This window comes from Acomys minous (genome assembly GCF_964271855.1).
Source record: "Acomys minous genome assembly, chromosome: 8".
Lineage (NCBI taxonomy): Eukaryota > Metazoa > Chordata > Mammalia > Rodentia > Muridae > Acomys > Acomys minous.
The window spans coordinates 94,384,867-94,404,013 of record NC_140489.1 but is presented as its reverse complement, the minus strand read 5'-3'; the positions used below and the strand labels follow the sequence as shown (position 1 = coordinate 94,404,013).

The 19,147-nt window shown below is 43.6% G+C and overlaps 1 protein-coding gene across 1 annotated transcript in view; it reads right to left on the bottom strand.

Moving 5' to 3' along the window:
- VSNL1 (visinin like 1) overlaps positions 1-19,147 on the bottom strand; it is a 112,459-nt gene that overhangs the window by 7,321 nt on the left and 85,991 nt on the right. The window contains exon 3 of the mRNA XM_084793019.1: positions 2,441-2,656. Coding sequence (XP_084649145.1) covers positions 2,441-2,656 — 216 coding nt within the window. The remainder of the gene's footprint in view (positions 1-2,440; positions 2,657-19,147) is intronic.

The window sequence follows — 19,147 nt, the reverse complement described above, 5'->3', positions numbered from 1 at the left end:
CAATTTGGCAGGATGTAGAACCATCTAGGAGACAAGTCTCTCTTGCATCTATGAGGGAATTTCTAGATGGGGTCAATTTGAGGTGCAAAAGATTCACCTTAGCTGTGGGTGGCACCTGTCTATAGGATGGGGTTCTGTACCAAATCAAAAGAGAAAACAAGCTGAGTGTCAGTACCCGTCTCTTGGCTTCAGAATGGGCTGCAATGTAAGTAGCTGCTTTAAGCTCTTGCCTCGCCACCTCCCCTCACATGAAGGACTGTAACCTTCAGTCCTGAGCCAAAGTAAACCTCTCGTCCTTTAAGATGCTTCTGGTAGGTTGTTTAGTCACCGCAGTAAGAAAAGTAGTTGTGCTGGCTGGTTTTATGTCAACTTAACACAGGCTAGAGTCATCTGAAAGGAGAGAATGCCTCCATAAGACCTAGCATTTTCTTAATTAGTGATTGATCAGGGAGGACCCAGCCCATTGTGTGTGGTACTATCCCTGGCCTGGTGATCCTGGGTTCTATAAGAAAGCAGGCTGAGCAAGCCAATGGGGAGCAAGCTAGTGAGCAGCACCCTTCCATGGCCTCTGTCTGCATCAGCGCCTGCTTCCAGGTTCCTGTCCTGTTTGAGTTCCTGCCCTAATTTCTTTTGATGATGGCCTACTATGTGGAAGTGTAAGCCAAATTAACCCTTTTCTCCCCAAGTTGCTTTGGCCATTCTGTTTCATTACAGCAAGTTTAACCCTAACTTGTAGCCAGTGGGGCTCCTTTTTGAAATTGCCTTGAATAATAATCAGCGTGACTTGTGCAACAGCTGGTATGTGCTTGGTAGTCACATTGTTAATGGCTCAAAGCATTAACAATGATTTGAGAAAAAAAAGTTTAGGGGATAATGAGATTGGTCTTTAATAGGGGAAAGGTAGCAAGAGCTCAAAAACGATGAAACTTGGAAAAACCCACTGTGAAGGAGGGTCACATAGGAAAAGGAACGAAGAGTTGAACAGTGATGGAATTGAGAAAACAAGGTCGCGTGGGTTGGATTTTTTAAACTGTAGCTAGTCTCGGAAATACGTGTCCGCAAACAGAGAACTGAGGTACTATTTGGTAGGCTCTTGTAGACACTGAAGACAAAGCAGAAAAAGGAAGAGGAGGATAAATGCCTACACACACCAAGAAGGAGGTTCCAGGTGGGCTGAGTAGCATAGAGAGGTGAGCTAGGGGAAGGACCTCTGACTGTCTAGGGAGGGGAGGGAAGGAGAGAGTGGTGGCACGGAGAGGGCTCCTCGGATCTGGGCTGCTGAATTCTACCTTCATCCGACACCATCTTACCCATACTAAGTAGAATATTTCTCTCCCTGGGTCATAGTGTCTGAGGTAGTAGTGGGCAGCAAACTATGACTTTAGTTAAACTAATTTAATTAAAGATACCAATGCAACCATCAGTTCTGAGGCACTGGTCCAGGCTCTGGGATACAGCAATGAGCATGCAGCATCCTTCTGTGTGTAGGACCTATGTTCTGTTGTATAGTCTGTACAAAGGGTGATATAGGGCAGCCAATTCCCCTTCTCGGGAAGGCTAGACTGTGTTGGGATATACTAGGCACATTTGGATTTAGTTTTGGTTTTGGTTTTTGGTTTTTCGAGACAGGGTTTCTCTGTGTAGCCTTGGCTGTCCTGGACTCACTTTGTAGACCAGGCTGGCCTCGAACTCACAGCGATCTGCCTGCCTCTGCCTCCCGAGTGCCAGGATTAAAGGCGTGCGCCACTACGCGGGGCATTCCTAGGCACATTTGAGTAGGGCAGGCTTGGTGGGAGGTTAAGGTGTGACCAGAGTCAAGTGGTATGAGGGAGGAGCCTAGGGGAGAAGGTGCATCCTGGGCCAAAAGAGAGAGATGCAAGAGAGACTGAGCACTATGAGAAAGAAGCCCAAGGAGACTGGCACATCCAGGAGGCAGCCCTCAAGGAGAAATGCTGACCATCCGGCTAGAGCAGTCGGCAGAGGAACTGTGTGTTCATATGGACACAGCTGGAAAAGATCTCTGGGTTCCATGGAATCTTGCGGTGGGGGCGGGGGTTGGAAGCCCCACAGCTTCTGGCTGCAATGGGCTTCTGCCCAGTTCAATCTGGTACAAGAAAGGGGTTGCCACAATAGGGCCCAGATAGAATAGGAACTCAAGGTTGAGCCTGGTAATAAACACCCTTTGCTCCCAGAAAGCCCGTTTTTGTTGAAGGCCTTGTACTGAGTGAGTGGCTTCCTAAAACACCAGTTTTAGGTGACAGGAAGGGCCTACCCTTGGTTCTGTGACTGCCCTGCCGTGCACTACAGTGGGAGAGCTGGTAGGAGAAACCAAAGCCTGGAGTGTAACTAGCAGCACTCCTAGACAGTGAGAAACCTGCCCAAGATGGCTTCTGTGGGGCTTTACCTACCCACTACCTCGTGTTCCCTCTCGAAGACCCACCTCGATGATCTCCAGCATCTCCACCCGGGTGATCTTGCCATCACCGTCCAGGTCATACATGTTGAAAGCCCAGTTCAGTTTCTGCTCAAAGCTGCCTCTGGAGGTGATAGATAGGGCGCAGATGAACTCCCGGAAGTCGATGGTGCCGTCGCCGTTCTTGTCAAAGGTGCGGAAGGCGTGCTGTGCAAACTTGGAGGCATCTCCGTAGGGGAAGAACTGCAAAGAACACACAAGCCAGGGGTCAGGGGCGGGGAGGAAGCGCAGGTGCAGAAAGGCCCCCAGCACAGAGCCAGGAGGGAGAGAGGGTAGAGGCTCACACCATGGCCGCTGCAGTGTAGCCTGGATGCTGAACCTGGCTGGAGGCTGTGTGGGTCTTGTCTGTCAGCAGAAAGCTTTAGGCCAATGATGATCAAAGGAAGCGGGGCAGAAGGCGAGGCCTTCTTGCCACTTGTCCTGAAGCACAGGCAAGGAGCATTTCCTGTGGTGGCATGTGGCTTCCAGACGGGAGAGGTCCAGTCACTCAATATCTTATTTATTTATTTATTTATTTATTTATTTATTTATTTATTTATTTATTGTAGTTCCTTTAGCCACTCACCTCCGGGTACAGGACAGAGGCAGGGAGCGGGCCACATGGCGTGGTATATCATCAACTAGGTTCCTCTGGGCTCATCACACCATAGCATACAGGGACCTGCAGGGGCCAGTTTTCTGTCTCTGAATCTGGTGCCACGACACACTGTGTCACCTCTCTGGGTGAGATTCCAGGTTTCTTTCTTTGTGTGTGCGTGCGTGTGTGTGTGTGTGTGTGTGTGTGTGCGTGCATGTGTGTGTGTGTGTGTGTGTGTGTGTGTGTGTGTGTGTGTGTGTGTTTAAACAGGGACTTTTCCTTTGCAGAACAGACATTTAAAAATCCATTAAAAATAGAACATGACTAGGCTTATTGTGAGAGCCATAAAGAGCTTTCTTCACAGAGCCAGCAGGCAACGGGCTGCGTGGGTGACACAGAATGGACACAAGGAGAGAAGAAGATGCCTGTGGCAGGGCTGAGACCTTTGGAGTCAGTTTACAGCGGTCCTTATACAGGACCTTAGGCCTGGCACAGACAGCAGGCAGTTCTGAGTGCTGATAACCACCTGAATCTCAAGACCCAAAACAGAAACAAAAATAAACTGCATTGTCCAAAGCATGCACGGAAGGTGTGTTTGCATTTCTGGGTGAATATATCTATCGTAAGGAGAAGCCAGTGGCCGAGGACCCAGGCTGTTCTCTACTGTTCTTGCCTTAGGTTTGGCTGGAGTGGAGGCACCATGTGGGCCACTACTACTCAGGTGGCCACCGGTGTGACCTCTTTAGCCAGTCTGTCTTCTCAGAGTTATTGTCACTGGGGCTGTGAGTACAACCTTGTCCGTGTGTGCAGGGCTCTCCTCTGCCCTACCCACCTACTTTTTCCTGCACCAGGAAGTGCACTGGAAAGCAGATGACTTTCCTCCAGGTCTGTGGAGGTAGCTCAGCAGGTACCAGCACCTGCTGTTTGACCTAGGAGCTCAAGCAAAGGTGTGGGGGAAAAAAACGATTCCCAAAAGTTGTCCTCTGACCTACATGCTATGGCACCTGTGTGCCCATACTCATACACACATCCTATGTCACACACAGGCACATGTAAACTAATGATAAAATATATTTTAAACTGGAAGACAAAACTTTGCCATAGAAATAAAATTGGCCATATTAGGATTCTACATGGGTGGCCTACAAAAGACACAGAATTACAAGGGCAGGAGAGGTCGTCGCAGAATGTGATTAGGATAGTGGTTCTCAACCCCTTTGGGGGTTGAACAACTTCACAGGGGTCACCTAAGACCACCAGAAAACACAGATATTTACAGTAGCAAAATTACAGTTATGAAGTAGCAACAAAAATAATGTTATGGTTGGGGTCACCACAACATGAGGAACTGTATTAAAGGTTGAGAACCCCTGCTCTAGTAGCTGTCACTTCTCTTCAGTATTTCTGTCACAGTGTAGCAAAAATCACCCCCCAAACATTTAATGGCTTAAAATTAGGGCAATTGTTTCATTTTTTCATTATATTAGAATATAAGAACTTCAAAGCTACTTACTTTTTTTTCACCAATTCTTCTCCTACCCCTAATTTTTTTTTTTTTTTGAGACAGGGTCTCTCTCTGTAACCCTGGCTGGCCTGGTACTCACTATGTAGACCAGGCTGGCCTTGAGCCCACCTGCTCCTGGCTGTCAACCCTAACCCTAACCCTAACCCTAACCCTAACCCTAATGTGTAAAGCTACCCCTGGCTATCAGACTTAACTTTCTGTGGTCCAAAAGGCCAGCACTGTGCCCTCTTTTTTTCTTGTTCCCTAACCATATCCTATTTCTCCCAACTTCTCCTTTTTAGGACTCCCTTCCCCCTCTGAGAAAGGGTTTCTCTGTGTAGCCCTGGCTGTCCTGGACTCATTTTGTACACCTTAACTCACAGAGTGGCCTTAAACTCACGGAGATCCACCTGCTTCCCTGAGTGCTGGGATTAAAAACATGTGCTACCACACCCTGCTTTCCTTTTTAGTACTTAATCAAAACTCCAACGTGTCCTTGTTGAGCACCATCCTGGATGCTGGGGATGCACAGGCTAACAGCTTGAAGTCCTTGTGCCTCTGGACCACATAGTCATTGCAGGAATCACTTAGAGTCTGCTATGGTCTTTGAAAAAATTTTAAATTGTTTTTATCAAATATTTTTATATTTAATATATTTATATTGTTTTTATTAAATATTTTTATATTTACTATATTATTACACATATATACAATAAACTACCTACAGCAAGAAGATCCATGAAACAATTATATATATATATATATATATATATATATATATATATATAACTGTAACATATATATGCATATATACATATATATGTTACATTCATAGTGTTTGGCTATTTGTATTTGACAGCCTTGAAGAAGACATCTTTCCTATCTTGGTGCATCTAAATTTCTGAATGTAAATCAATCTCCACCACATATTGTCATTATCAACTTAGAACACCTATCCAGACCTAAAAACATCTTAACCACTAAACAACTAAACTTCACTGTGAAACTAAACTAAACAACTAAACTTCACTGTAAAACTAAACTATCTGATCTTCAACCCCATCAGAGACTTGAGAAAGAAAAAAATTAATTACCTGAGTAAACAGGGGGTGCAGGTTAGCAGCTTCCCAAATGAGAAGATGACAGAGGCAGTTTGCTGCCTGAACAGTCAGTCACTCAACATTCTCTATAATGATGGAGCATCATCTTCAGCCTTCTGGCCTATATATCTGATAGGCATATTTGTGAGGCAGGGGCTATTGAAGACGTGCTTACCCAGTCTTGTCAGAGTTTGTCCATCGACTCTGCCTGCATCCATGCTTGCCCATTTTAAGGCAATATTCTGTCTATGGTAGAAATGAGGACCTTTTCCCCAGTGGCTTGTTTGCCACATATGAAGCCATTTCCATAAGGAGGTTTTCTGATGCTCATCATCTGCTTTGAGGTAAGGTGGGTGTTGCCAGGAGTTAACTTGTCTCATTGTAAATAGATCCTTGAAATATTAAAAAAAATCTTTAAATGTGATATTTGATATGTCTCCGAGGCTTTTGAAGACCTTATCTAACTATTTCATATTATCTTTCTATAGAATCATATCAACCTGCTGCACCTAAGATGTATATTCTTGTGATATAAATAGACTAGTAATTGATATGACAGTGATTTGATCAACTAACAACTAACTTGTATAACTTACTTATCCTAAACAACCTGCAATAGCACTTTCAAAGTATTGGAAGTAAAGCTTGTATTATAATTGAGTGGTATGGGTACAAGACCACACACACATTTGGATAGAAACACACACACATATACAAACATACATACATATATATAATATATATAATGTGCAAAGAATAATCTTACATTTGAATTCTATACCACTGTAACTAAAATCAAACGTATTTTGCATCTATATACAAAATTCTATACTAGTGAAAAATAACAACCTTGCAAGTAACAATTAAGGCATTAAGTTGCAGAGCAGATTCATTAATCTACTTTTGTCCTATAATCCCTATATATTTCTATATAACCCCTCCTTTCTTGCCATGGTCTTTCTTAACTGCTAAGAGGTGGAACATGAGGGCGACCAGAGCTCAGGGGACCATAGGAAGAGATTCTGAGGGAAATGCTTTCTTCTTGACCTGCTCAGCAGGATTCTCCTTCATCTCCCCTCTAGCTCGTGAGGGACTTGAGCATGAGGACTGGATGCCAGGTTCTGAGTGTGGAAAAGAGCAAATCCATACCTGACACATTCCACTGTGAATACTTGCTCTTGGCGGGTCATGCACACAAGTGGAGGCTGACCCTCTCTAGGCGGGTGTTATTGAGGTGCTCATCTTCCTGTAGGTAGGGCTGGTGCATGAGGTCTGGCACTGGAATGGAGCAGAGCTAACCCTTTGCAGATCCCCTGGTGAGCCCTCAGGGTTGCTTATCCGCAAGCCTTTATGCAGCCACCAGAGAGCGCTGGGGACTTTTCTTTCTTCCCTTCATTTCCGGCAGTGTGATATTTCCACTTTCTTATGTCTTTTAGCATATTTTTAAGTTAAGGGATAGCTGACAGCTTTATCTAAAAATAGCTAGGAACTGTAGGTCAGGATATTAAAAATTAATTTAGAACTGGAAATTCTTGAGAGAAAAATTGATCACAGATTTTGGACTATAAAAGTTACATGTGCCTTGGAAAAGGTCTATTTACTGCCTCCTGCAGCCTGTGCATTTGCTGTGGAAGAAATAAGTGTTTGCTTGTGAGCTGTCACGTATCTGGAGTGACCATTTGCTCTGAAAACTCTTCCTGTCGAGTTCTGAGTTTTTCTTCTCAGAGAATAGCTCTCGTTTTGATGGCTTGATCTAACTTTGGATGGATCATTATGGAAAAATGGAGCCACACTCTTTTCAGTCTCTTCAAGAAGAAATCAGGGTCTAGAACTCAAACCTGTTTCTCTCAGAGGAGAACAGGGCCTGAATACAGAGGCTTTCCCCCCTCATAGCCTTCTTGACTTTCCTCCAGTCCCATCTATTTTGCTTCAACTCCTATATTAAATATTGATGCAGAAGTAATGTTTGTTGACAGTGAAATTTTTTTTTGTTACTATCTTAAGATAGGGCTCCCCTGTAACCTAGGCTGGCCTTGAACACTTATTCCGTCTGCCTGCTTCCATTTCCTAAGTGCTAGGATTGCAGGCATGCACCATCACGCTGAGTTTTAAAATGATTGAGATTATACCTATATGTCTGTATAGGATACTAGTGTTACTCCATGTAACCTTATAATAAAACCTGGTGTCACAAATTTTATTTTATAGCCAGGCAGAGGCAGGAGTTTCTCAAGGCACGTATAACTACAGCCTGATGTCTGTAGACCAGGCTGAGATCAATCACAGCCTGGTCTACACAGTGAGTTCTTAAGACAGCCAGGGCTATACAGAGAAATCCTGTCTCAACCCTTATCCTCCCATTTTTTTTTAATGGATATGTAGCCAAAGCTTGAAAGATTAGGGAATTTGTACAAGATGGAGGCTGTAAAAATCAGGATTTGAATTGAGATCCAGCCAGCCACTTCTGCCACACCTTGTGATTCCCTTAATCAGGAGTTGGTTGAGGAAATAAACTGAAATCTGCATTTTTTTTTCTTTCTTTCTCTTTTTTTTTGAGACAGGGTTTCTGTGTATCCTTGGCTGTCCTGGACTCGCTCTGTAGACCAAGCTGGCCTCGAACTCACAGTGATCTACCTGCCTCTGCCTCCTCAGTGCTGGGATTAAAGGCGTGGCCACCACACCTGGCTGAAATTCTCATTTTTGAAGGGTTATGTAATTCTTAGTTTCCATCATCCCCCAAGCCTGAAATTCTCTGCTGCATCCATCGCCACCTGCTGGCAGTACATATGTACTTCAGGGAAATGGCTAAAATGCATCCAGGGACTATTGCTAGACTGGTTCATTTTTTAGTTTTAAAACCATTTCATGAACAGCTACTATGTGTTATCCTTGTATTAACTGTTGCTAATACAAAAAGAAAAAAATACAGAAAGGATTAATCACAGTGGAAGAATTTGTGGTGGTTTGAATGGGAATGGTCCCAAAAGGCTAATATATTCTAATGCTTGGTCCATAGTTGGTGGAACTGTTTTTGGGAAGGATCAGGAGGCGTGGCCTTGTTTGAAGATGTATGTCACTTGAGTGTTCAGTAACCTTTTGCTGCTGGGTGAGAGCCAATAGGTGCTGGAGTGTGCTGCATTAACATTTCTTGGGGAGATGTGAACAAACGTATATTTACCCCAAATACCGAACCATGATAAACCAAAAGAGCACTTTGCCAAACCTATGTGTTTATCAGGCCGACTTACAGAGCAGGGATAAGGACTTTCTTGAAGAGTATGGCTGACCCCTAGGTAATTGCGTCACTGCAAAGTCTCACCCAGTCCTGGATGATGAAATCACAGATGCTGCAGTGTGAAGTCCCATTCACAGTTAACTTTCTATTTCTTTTATATTCCAACATCTTTCAAGATCATTTGCATTTCAGGAATGGGGAATAGGAGGGAGTGATGGCTGGGATCCTAGCTGATGGTCATGTGACCCTCTCTTCCTTCTATTATGGAGTATATACAGCTTCCTTACCACTACCATAGACGTAGCCATTGTGTACTATTCTGGTTGCTTTCATGACTGCCCGGCCCAAGGTGTATTTACTCCAAGATTATGATAGGTTCTTCATTTGACGGCTGGAAAGAAAAGCCTTGTCATAATAGTCCTCGGGATACATATGCTAGGCCACTGGCTGACAAATGTCCTTCAGGCTAACTTGGTTCTTGGTTTTTTGTTTTTTTACTATTATTATTACTTACTATTCTGATCTTTTTATTTTATTTATTTTTTGATGTATTTTTCTTTTTTAAATTAATTAAACATTTTTTATTTTACATATACATTTATATTATTACATGTTATACAATAAACTACCTATAGCAAGAAGAACCATGATACAATTAGGAATTATATAAATGTTACATTCTTTGTGTTTTAGCTATTTGTATTTGACAACCTTGAAAAGAAACATCTTTCCTATCTTTGTTTGTCTAAAATTCTGAATGTAAATCAATCTCCATCACATCTTGTCACTATCAACTTAAAACATCTAACATCTTAACACCTGAACAATTCAGCTTAATTATAAAGCTAAATTACCTGGTCTTTAACTCCATCAGAGACTTGAGAAGGAATAAACTTGATTACCTGAGTATGTCGGGAGAGCAGGTTAGTAGCTTTCCAAATGAGATGATGACACAGACCGTTTGCTACCTGAATAGGCACTCAAAACTCTCTATTATGTTGGAGCACCATCTTCAACCTTCTGGCCCAATATATCTGACAGACATATTTGTGAGGCAGGAACTATTGAGGACTTGCTTACCCTGTCTTGGCAGAGTTTGGCTGTTGACTCTGCCTGCATCCAAGTTTGCCCTTTTTTAGGCAGAATTCTGTCTGTGGTAGAAATGAGGACATTTTGCTCAGTGGCTTGTTTGCCACATTTCAAGCCAGCTACATAAGGAGGTTCTTTGATGCTCATTATCCTCTTTGAGGTAGGCTGGGTTTTGCCAGGAGTTAACCTGTCTCATTGTCAGTGAATCTTTAAAATAATAAAAATGTTTTAAAATGTCATATTCTGCATGTCTCTGAGGTTTTTGAAGACATTATCTAACTATCCTACCTTATCTTTATATAGAATCATATCTATCTGCCTCACCTAAGATGTATATTCTTGTGATAAAAGTAGACTAGTGAGTGATATGACTATGATTTGATCAGCTAACAATTAACTTGCATAACTTATTTATCCTAAACAGCCTGCAATAGCACTTTCAAAGTATTGGAAGTAAACCTTGTATTATAATTGAGTAATATGGGTACAATAACTCATATTAGAGTAGAAATATATATAATGTCTGTGAAGAATAAACTTACATTTGAATTCTATACCACTGTATCTAGAATTAAACTTATTTTGCATCTATATACAAAATTATATACCAGTGAATTAAAAATAACCTTGTGAGTGACAATTGAGGCATTAAATTGAGGAGTAGACTCACTACTCTACTTTTTGTTCTGTCTTCCCTATATATTTCCATATTCCCCCTTCTTTCTTTTCAACCCCTATCTCCAAACCTAAGAATGTAGGATAAGGAAAAAGAGAGACATGGCGGAGTCTAACCTTGTGTTCTTTCTAAATAAGACCAATAATAACTTGTAACCAACTCCCATTGATAATAACCCTCTACAGCCCAAGAAAGCAACCAAAAACCTATCTGGCCCCCCTTGAAGGAAACGGAGCACCATTCTCTTAAGGGTTCTTCTGACTGATTTGGGAGGAATAATACCTAGTAGGGGCCCAAATAAAATTGGGGAAAGGGTTAAACAAGCTAGGAATCTGGTTCTTGGTTTTGGCCGTCAGCTTTTCCATCCTATAAGGTCGATCCCAGGACGTGACCCCAATGGCTTGGTTGCTCTGTTAAGTCTACTTACGTGGTGCATTTCCAGCTCTCAACTCCCTCCTGCACATCCACTCCCATTCTCCTCAAAACTCCAGAGGAAGCAAGGATCTTTCAGCCCTCCAGCTGCTGTCTGCACCTCCGTGTCCTGTTCTGGAGTACTCTGTTCCCTGTTTCCAGGGCTTCTGTACTCCTTGAGGCGTTTGCTTTGCCCTCTAGCAGAAGCCCTACTGTGTGGCAACCATTGTTTTGCTGCTGTCATAGTTTGAAAAGCTCTCTCTCTCTTTTTTTTTATCCTCTGTCTACCCACCCTGTGTTCATTTTTCAGCTCTTGAATCAGATCAATCTGCTGTATTCACTTGATCCAGTCCTGTCTTTGATGACAGTTATCACACTTTTGAAGCGCCCACAGGACTGCTGACTTATGTCATCGGTGAGCTAAATAGAGCAGTGAGTGATTTTTTGCCATCACTTTAATCTCTGGTGCCGGGTACCAGGCCAGGCATATAGTAGGTGTTCAATAAACGTCTGTTAAATGAGTAAGCAACAACATAGCAAGTTGGCTCAGACAGGTGGCACAACTCCACCCAGTGGGCAATACAAGGGGAGAAGTGTGTCCTGAAGGCCCCTGAAGTCAGCTGTGTTGAGGGAGGCTTGCCATTTGCCTCAAGCCTCATTGCCATTACTATGTTAGCTGATGATTCATGGGGGGGGGCGGGGTATGAATCATTGCAGAACAACACGAGCAGTCTGTCACGTGGGCAGGAAGAGGAGAGAGGGAGAGACAGTTCCCTTTAATTACTGATGGTGAGTACCAAACCAGTTCCCTGTTAATAAGTTCATTCAACAGATATTGCGGGAGCCTGCTGGGGTCAGGCTCCTGGATGAGCTCTTTATGCATGGGAAGGAGGATGAGAAGCCCTGGTGTTTGCCCCCTTGCTGAGGCAGCTAAGCAGGGGTAGATGCAGTCACAGGTACATCCTAAACACATGAGATCCCAGTAAGGTGATGAGGGGACTGCTCCCCCTGTTCCTCCATCCCAGTGGGTCACTCAGGCCTCAGAGCTGCTCCATCTCTTTCCTCTCTGTAACAGCACACATTGTTTTACAACCATGCCTCTCTGGCATTGTGGTGTTTATTGCAAGGTAATAATGCTTGTTTATGGGTCTTGCAAATGCTATTGGGTTTTGAAAAGAAAACCAATCTTGAACTAAGTTCTTAGAGAGAAGAGGGTTTTGCCTCTTGGGTCAGAGTACAAAGTATTCATGGCCTAAACAGGATGGGTGGGAGCTCCAAGGAGGCCGGTTGGCTGGGACCCCAGATATGTTCATTTTCAGGGTTCCTTCCCTTTAGAATTCTTATCATGGGAAAAGCAAAATCACCTTGACACTAAGGAAAGATTTGCAGTTTGTTCTTTATTGTATCATTAGTTTCTCTCAGTGTAGTATCTGGCATATAATGTAGGTGCTTTATAAATGCCTGTTGTAAGGGATGCAATCTGTTGTAGAAGAAAAGATGTAGGATGGAAGTGACGGGGTATCAAGGTATGGCTTGCCTCTAAGACTTCTGTTGCCTTGGATGTAAAGTGAGAGATAAATCAAAGAAGCTTCAGGATTCCTTTTAGCTATAATTTTTATTTGTATTTCTGATTCTAAGTAAAATGTAAGATAAATAGACAGATCGTGGGTGTAGTAGTGTGCTTGCAGTTCAGGGCTCTAGAAACTGAGGTGTGATGATTGAAAGTTTGAGGCCAACCTGAGCTGTGAGATCCTGTCTTAGACAAGAGTCCCTTCTTAACAAACCCCCAAATAAATGAATAAATAATCAACAGAATTTATTATGCTCAGACTTTGAAAGTGAATATCTATCTATCTATCTATCTATCTATCTATCTATCTATCCATCTCTCTCTCTCTCTCTCTCTCTCTCTCTCTCTCTCTCTCTCTTTGAGACAAGGGTTCTCTGTGTAGCCTTGGCTGTCCTGGACTTTCTTTGAGGACCAGGCTGGCCTTGAATTCAGAGCTATTTGCCTGCCTCAGCCTCCCAAGTGCTGGGGTTAAGGCGTACACCCCCATACCCGTCTACCTCTTTCTTTTAAAAAGTATTTTATTTTATTTTTATTTCTTTGCGTTGGTGTTTTGCCTGAATGTATATCTGTGTGAGGGTGTTGGATTCTCTGGAACTGGAGTTACAGACAGTTATGAGCTGCAATGTGGGTGCTGGGAATTGTACCTGAATCTTCTGGAAGAGCAGCCAGAAGAAGAGCAGCTCTTAAGTGCTGAGCTGTCTCTCTAACCCGCTAAATCTATCTTTCAGTCTGCCATTGATCATCTATTTATATCTATCTATGCATCTGCATATCTGTCTAGATCTATTATTTATCATTTTATCATCTATCTGTCCATCCATCAGTCATATCTATCTATCTATCTATCTATCTATCTATCTATCTATCTATCTATCTATCTATCTATCCCAGTGCTCATATTTAAGTCTATCCATAAATAATTCTATATCATGTCTTTATATTCCAACCTAAATTGCTGTCTCCATTTTCCGATTGCTACCTCCCTCTGTTGCTATACTATCTTTGTCATTGTCCCTTTTGGAAGTGTTAGAGATCTTGAAGTGTACTATTGGCTATATGGATCAAATCAGTTCTCTTTCCTCCTATTCAATACACAATTTTCAGTATAAATTGGGTCAATGGCATCTTGATTAGGGAGAGGGGAATCCTCTCTTGCTTGCTTGCTTGATGATAACCATGAGCCACCAACAGATTCTCATTTTTTACTGAAATCGGAGGTCAATAATAAATCACAGCCTCGGAATTGTCATGCATTTCCATTTAGAGTCAATGTGGTATATTAGAAAGAAGGTTACATTGTTGCTCTCAAAGCGAATTGATTTTGGAACTTGGCAGTACGTGAGCATCCTTGAAGGTGCTGGTGGAAGCTTGGCTGTCACAAGGGAAGACAGGAATGAGGCTACTTGCCTGGCTTTCTCTTTCATTGTCCTTTTCAAGTGGGTGACACGGCAGATTTCACCTGATTATTTGTTTTTCCCCTGACCTCTCCAGAACAAAGTGTTCTGCTTACTATCGATCCTCATTTCATCCCACACTCACCTCCTTTTACAGCATCACAGGGACACTGATGAGAGCGCCCAGCCTGGCTACCTAAGCGTTACATCACCAAGTTTGTGATCCAAGGGCGATGGAGCTGTTATAATGGGACTGGTGACAGGAATGACAGCCCATAGTAATGAAGTCCCAGTTGTGAAAGATGAATGACTGTGATAAATGGACATATTCAGCCCCTTTGGGAGAATATACACACGCTCTCTTCTTTCTAAAGGAAGGCATCATCCTGTCACCTCCAACCCGTTCCTCTAAACTCTGCCGACCATTACTGTCCTCTCTTCAACTTTCAGATTATACAAGTTCCACATAGTCTCATCCCTGCTCACACAGCTATAGGATGAGGTTTGGTAGCAGAAGGAGAGACAAAGAAATCCTGAGAGTGGGGGATTGGGGAGACAGCACAGTTGGTAAAGTGATTGCCATGCCAGCCCCAGGACCTGATCTGAACCTCAGGACTTATGTACAAAAGTCAGGCTTGGTCTTATGCCTTAGTCAAAGCACTGTGAAAATGAAGACAGGTAGATCCCTGGGACTCATTGGCTAGTTGGTGAGTTTCAAGCCAAGTAAGAGAACTTGTCTCAAAATTTGAAAACCAGCACCCTGCAGATTCTCAAACAAATGAACAATCCATCAAAAAATCAAGGTGGAAAGCACCTGAAGAATGACACTGGAGGTTAATCTCTGATCTCCTTATACATGTGTATCCATAGACACTTTACCATATGTGCGCATGTCCACACATGGATGTACACACAGATACACAGACACATTCAGACAGGAAACACATGGACACACAGATAAGGTGTGGGTAAGATGTCATAGTAGCAGCACTAGAGATTTTGGATTGGATTTCACTCATGCAATTTACTGGATATGAGTAAAGACTCTGATCAAATGGTTTGCGATCCCTTTCAACGTTTCTTCTTAAGAATGAGGGCGTGGGTTGAGAGTGAACTGGCTGCTGGGCTGGTTGACTCAAGGATACACTAATTGAGTCAGGATGCCTGGGATTGTACCAGTTTTTCCACTTGTGAAGAGCTGGCAAACTGACCAAATGATGGTGTCTTAACTCCTATATAGTGTTTGTATGATGTAACTTATGAAAAATAATGTTGTTAATACTATTATTACTTTATGTGTGGCACACACACGTGTGCCAAAAATATGAAGAACTTTGGAAAAAATAAGGGGGTTGTGATCTTCTTCTCTTCTTCCTCCTCTTCTTCCTCCTGTTTTTCCTCCTCCTTCTCCTCCTCCTCTTCCTCTTCCTGCTCCTCCTGCTCCAACTGGGTCTCATACGTCCCATGCAGACTTCCAATTTGACATATAACTGAGGATGACCTTGAACTTCCAATTTTTTTTTTTTACCTTTCGTTTCCCAGTACTGGGATTATAGGTATGGGCTTCCAAGTGCCCTTTATTTGGCACTGGATATTTAACTGTTTCATTCTTTTATGGAGGAAAGATATGAATAAGAACCAGTGATCATCATCATCCCACGTATGCCCACTATGTACTAGGTTTTGGCTAGATGCTAAATGTATGCAGAAAAGCATTAAAAATGTCCAGGCCTCATGTGGTTGGGAAGGAAAGTGTAGAGTCACAAACTTAGTAACACAGGAAGGACAAAGGTGAACGTAGCTGGCTGGTATTAGGGCAATGGGTATTTCCTGTCATCACATGTAGGGAGTATGCTGGCCCACCTATGTCCACCTTCTAGTAAAACCCATGCAGAGCCAGGTCAGCCAGATAGACATCTAGTTAGCATCAATGATCCAGCTGAGACAAGGGATGTGGCAACAGGAAAAACAGGAAAAACATACTCCTTCCTGCCACCAGTTTCTAGGAGACAAGAAAGTGAAGACACACCCGGAGGACTAGTAAGGAAACTTCCTGCTTTCTTTTTCTATGCTAGACCCAGAGGCTAGGTATAGGAGGAAGTCCTGTTTAATACAATCAGATCTTGAGTGGGGTTAAGCAACAGTGGGGGATGGGCCAAGGGCTTCTTTGGGAGACATCAGCCCATGCAATGTTTAGAATTCATGTGCACAAACACAAGGAGGTGGGTCCCACCACACAGGGTGGCCTTATCAGGACGTTGGAGACCTGATACCTGCTGAGACAAGTCTAAGAGAGACCTGAGGACTATCAGGATATGTTCTAGGAAGGACCGTCCTTGTGTAGCACTTTCATTTCCAACTTAACTCCTTGCTCTTAGCCCGATCTCTTCCTGGGGAGTGATGCTAGAAAGTTCTATCAATTCTCAACTCCATGGTATAGAGGCACCAAATCGAGGATTGGTACATGGGGAGTCTCTAGAGTGTGTGCCAGGGCATTATGGCGAGGCTCCTTTCACAGCCAAGGGCACAGAGCAGGTGATTACTCTGGCGGGCAGGTAGATTCTGGTGCCAGGTGCAATGGTATGTTATCTGCTTTCAAACATCCTGTAGAGTGTGGCGAGGAGAAGCAGGCCCAGTGGACAGGAGGGAGAGTCCCAGTTCCCACTGGGTCACATATTGACTGAATGACACTGGGTAAAGGGCTTAGATCTCTGTGCTTGTTTCCTCTTACACAGAAAAGAGAATTTACTCTCTATGAGCCTTAGTGCTTCCGCCCACCCTGGAATGCTAAATCTGTACCGTTTTGTGATATTGTCTTTGACAAGAAGCACTGATTTAATTATACTTCATAGCACTACACGCCAGGCACTCTTTAAGCACACTTCTGACACTTACTTATGCATATGATCCTCAGTAATCTAGGTACCGCTGCTGCCCCATTCCACAGGTAAGTAAATAGAGGCACTGGGCCAGCAGTCCTCAGCCCTTTGGGTTAAGAACCATGGCATTAGGTTATTATGTACCTTGTCTACAGTCATATACCGTGTTAGTGGCAGTATCTGGACTCAGGCACTTTGGACCTAGGGCTAGACATTTTTACACCTCTCATCAAACTAAAATGTAAGCATACATGTGAACAAGTGCAGAGTCTCCATTCTGTCATTGTGGGCGTCTGCATCCGTTGTAGAGAGACCTAGGCAGTTAGGAGACAGCCCAAGGCTCAGCAGTGCTTAAAAATCTCAGATTGGTCAAAATGTTCAAAACATTGCTTAGAGCCTTGACCTGTGGCAAAAACTAGAGCTTGTTCAAGAAGATTCAGGTGTGTGTATGTGCATGTGCGTGTGTGTACATGCTTGTATACATATGTATGCATGTATGTATACATTCATGTGCACATGCTTGTATATATATGTAAGCACATGTGTATACATATGAACCCTCATGTGCATATGCTTATGTGTATGTGTGCACATATTTGGGTATGTGCATGTATATGTGTATGCTTGTCCCTGTGAGTATGTGTTTTATTGTGAATGTGCGTGAGTACATATGTATGTGTTTATTGTATGAAAGTGTATGTGTGCAAGTGTGTGCTTATAGGAATGTCTTTACTGTTTGAGAATGCGTGTGTATACATGTGTGTGCCTAAACTGAATGGTGCACATGTGTGTGCATAAGTACGTGTATATAGTGAATGTTATGTGGGCCACACCTAAAAAAGTGCTGCATCAGTAGGACACAACAGAGGTCTCTGCCTGTGGTTAGAGTTTGGACCACAAGCTATGGCAAACACCTGTTGCATTGGGTACAGTATAATCACACCATGACTGGGTTTTACCAGCTCTAACTGGCCTGAGCAGAGCTGGGCTTCTTAGACCACCTTGGATAAGTTTTTCTCTTGGAGTCTTGGGGGAAAAGCAAATTGTCATTCAGACCAGGTTGGGAGGGATCTGAGTTCTGCACAGAGAACGCAGCACAGGAGACATCACCTCTCAGACTCTACTGGGGTCTGAAGATTTTTCCGGGGTCTAGAGGGTCTGAGGCAGGGTACTTAGACACACAGGGCAGTCAGCAAGGCCTCCTGGAAGACGCAGGCTGTGAAGGGGGCTGAGGCTGGCAGGCACCTTACTGAGCATACAGAGCAGGCAGTGATGGAATTGAAGCCCAGCCTATAGCTGCCCAGTGACTCTCCGAGGAGCCTGCTTGAACAGGCACAGGCTGGAGCCTGAAGCTGGGGCTGGGCAAGGCCTGAGGAGTCTCCTGCCACAGTCCTTGTTATTGTTGGAGGTCCTGACTCCCAGCGGGGAAGCTCTCCTCTCACAGTTCCATATTTATCTCGGAGTCTGCAGGGAATGCAGAGAGCCGCCTCCCACAGCCTCCCAGGACTCCCTCCAGCAGGCTCATGAATAAAGATGCTTCTCCTTGGAGAGATCTCCAGGCTTCCCCCCCCCCACCGGGGGAGGGCAGGGACAGTGGTACTTGAGAGCGAGCCCCAGGGTGGGGAAAGCATGGTGTCAGGGGCGGTGTGGGGATGACACCTGAAGCACCAGAGTCGTTTCTTTACTTGATGCCTCAGTTTCTCTGCCTACAAACTAGGAGCTGGAGCAGAACGCCTGAGGGGCTGCCCTCTAGGTGCAGTTTTACAGAGATTCATCCAGAAACAAAGGGAAATATTTTTTCACTTCGAAAGCATTCTCCAGATACAGTACAAGCCCCGAGTATCTCTGGAAAAGTGTAAGAGGATATGTTTTTTAAAATGTATTTGATTTAACCCATCAAATTCAAGAATCCTCACACCAGTATCATTTCAACACTGAATCACCATGAAAGCCACTAAGATTCTTTTTTTTTTTTTTTTTTGAGAGGAATGTCTCTGGAATCACAGAACTGCTCAGCTCCTCTTAGCCACCTTACAAATGCTCAATAGCCTCATGAGGCTTAACAGCTATTGGCCACTGTTTAAGCTTTAAATCAGCTCTAACAATTCCAAGGAACGTGTCCCAGAAACAGTCTATGATAACACACATGAACTCCAGGAATATGCACCTGTCACAGCACAGGCATTTGGGGGTTTTCACGTGAATTAGGAAAACTGTGAGCAGCCGGGACACTTTGCCC